Genomic DNA, 2,769 nt, shown 5'->3' with positions numbered 1-2,769 from the left:
TTTTCGTTTCACTTGTGACCGCAACCCTGACCATTTTCCTATATATAGACTTATAAAAGCTCAAATTTAAGGACCCTTGAAAACATTATACATTAAATTAAAAGTTAATAATAATTATAAGAAGATATAGTTCATAACTATTTGTTATTTTTTTTTACCGCAACCCAGACCATCTTATATTTAAGTTTTACGGTTAATTATTATATACATATATATATAGTTAATAATAATTATTTGTGCATTCCAACCAAATTCCTCCTCCATTGTGCTTACTCCATTCTTCATTTTTCTCACTTAACAATTTTTAAATGTAATGGACAATTTGTAATGGACACTTTGCCAGCTCGCATAAGAGGTCTATTACTGACCTAGAGCTGGGCTGAAACTTGCTAGACCTCCTTCCTCCTACTTAAGCACCGCCATAATCCCTCCAAATCCTTTTCATACTCATATTTTTATTTTTATTCACAAAAAACATATTTTTATTTTTATTTTTTTTCTGGAACCACATTGAAATCAGTCAGTATTAATCCTAGTTTCCCTTGTATGCAAAATAACACTACAATAATATTTTATGGAATAATAAGGTTTTCATATTTGCAAATTTTCCTGCATAGCTAATGTCTAATAATATACTTTATGTTTAAAAGAAAACTGTCTGTGAGCAATAATCGGCTAGAGTGGATGCCGGGAAGCTGTCAGTTCCTTAGACTGAATTCTGTTGATGTCAGTAAGAACAACTGGAAAGATAGCTGCTCAGGAGGGAATCGCCTAAGGGTCGTATTGAATCTCGTTGATATTGCTGCAGTTGCTGTCCTCAAGCACAGGTTTCTTCAACATTTAAATTTTATTTGTATTTTTATTTATTTTGAACATTGGAACTGTAAATTGTAATGCTTTGTTAACACTTTCTCATTCAAAGATATACAAATTTATTTTTTTCCTGATTTGCATCCTAAACAAGTCACCATATTGGCTCAAATAATGGTTTGATACCCCATTTTGAAAATAATTTTTGAAGAAAAATATTGACGGAAAAAGTTAAACTACTCTTAAGAAATTAATTTACTAATTTAACCAAGTTTGTTTATTTTTCCAAGGACACAATTTTCTGAAAAAGAGGTGGAGGCACTAGTAGCTTTTCCATTCCACTCTTCCCCCTTGAATAGGGTTGAAATTTCCCAAGAGTGCTCTTCACATTATAGCCTAGCAGAAATAGGTTAATATTTTGCTATACCTCGGGGTATGTGGAAACATCCTTTTTATTCTTTTTTAAAGGATGTTTCATTATGTCAAAATCAGGTAAAAATATTTATTAGCTGCACTGAAGGAATGAAAAGAATCATATTTTATTTTATATAGTATATTTATATAATAATTGATAATCCAACAATAATCAACTTCTTTGGAGTTCTCATCTCTGGTATAATTTAATGTAAATAGAGTTCTATTAGGGCTCAATTTGACGCTCATTAAACATACCATAAAGTAGGTTATAGTGATTATCTTAAGCATTGTAGAATTAGTAGTTTTTATAATATTGACCAAAATATATTCACAAAATCACAATAGGCCGTGCATTTCTTTCATAGGTCAGATGAGATTTTAGATTAAATTTACATTTGAAAAAATTTTTAACTGCCAAAAAAAAGTAAGGTCAATTAACTTATAGGATTGTTTCAGGATTGAATTCTCAGAAGAATTGATTCCAAGAACACTCGTTTGTTATTTGGAAAATGCTGGTTATTGTTCGTGTGGTATTCCAGTTTTTCCTTCAAGGCCCAATAAATTTGCCCCACTAGACAGGTAAATATTTTATATTAAAAATTGGGTAATTAGATTAACAATATAGTCGAAAATAAAATGCCTCAAATTTTCAATGCAAAAGCTATTGTAAAATTAATTTTTACTATGTACAATGTTACTCAAAATATTTCTTGATTCCCTTTAAATTGACTATTTTTGACTAAAAGATTTTTATAATATTATCTAATAAATTGTAGTGAAGATTATCTTCCTTTATAAAGCAATTTGTAGTTTAAAGACAACTGGTCATTAAAGTCTTTATGAGGTGAAAAGGTTTCTTTACTTTTTGTGAACAAAAATGTTTTAACATAAATATTTAAGTATGTGTTAAATGATATTGCTTTCTCAATAGTTATAGTATTAGGAAGGAGAGAAGTCATGTAATAAAATTTATCCGGACGAATAAGAAGACTATAGTGCCAGTTATACCAGGTGATGGAACAATAGTACCGATAAGTTTAAAGGGACATAAGGAGTGTAAAAATCGTTAAAGGCGTCAGAACCCTTAACAATTGTTACTGGGTCGTGATGGAAGCTGGAATAGTGCTAGGGATCTCCCCACCACTCAGAACGCAAGCTAGAAAAGTGACTTTCCTTAGATAGCTTATCATCATACATGCTTCCAATACACTACAACTTTACGATTTGTCAACAACTACGAGCAAAGTGTTACATTTTTTTAATGAAGAATAATTTATCAAAGAAAATAATCTTCACTAGAACTTTTATCTCTCTTTATATACGCTGTCTGGCAGTGACGATAAACGACATGTTTGTGTGTACACTAATGAACTAAGACTCTCTCTAAGCATCTACACTTATAACTGCTTATTATTTAAAACTATTAGTGTTACAGAACAAAATTAAATATTTATGAGAGATAGTTGACCGTGGATGATAAATGAGGAGAAGATGGTTGGGGGTGCGGTCAATGAAACACAAATAAGTATGACTAACTTATTT

General features: G+C 30.5%; 1 protein-coding gene across 3 annotated transcripts in view; it reads left to right on the top strand.

The window, feature by feature from the left end:
• The window catches only part of Lrr47 (Leucine-rich repeat 47), an 11,768-nt gene that overhangs the window by 6,570 nt on the left and 2,429 nt on the right, over positions 1–2,769 (top strand). For all 3 annotated transcript variants that reach the window (XM_014426535.3, XM_067052662.1, XM_014426536.3), the window contains exons 5-6: positions 651–827; positions 1,684–1,806. In XM_014426535.3, the coding sequence (XP_014282021.1) occupies positions 651–827; positions 1,684–1,806 (300 nt within the window). The remainder of the gene's footprint in view (positions 1–650; positions 828–1,683; positions 1,807–2,769) is intronic.

Source organism: Halyomorpha halys, unplaced genomic scaffold (genome assembly GCF_000696795.3).
Source record: "Halyomorpha halys isolate HHAL.00 unplaced genomic scaffold, Hhal_1.1 Scaffold582.1, whole genome shotgun sequence".
Classification (NCBI taxonomy): Eukaryota; Metazoa; Arthropoda; class Insecta; order Hemiptera; family Pentatomidae; genus Halyomorpha; species Halyomorpha halys.
Note: the sequence above shows the minus strand (reverse complement) of the source record. Positions and strands in the feature narration are given on the sequence as shown.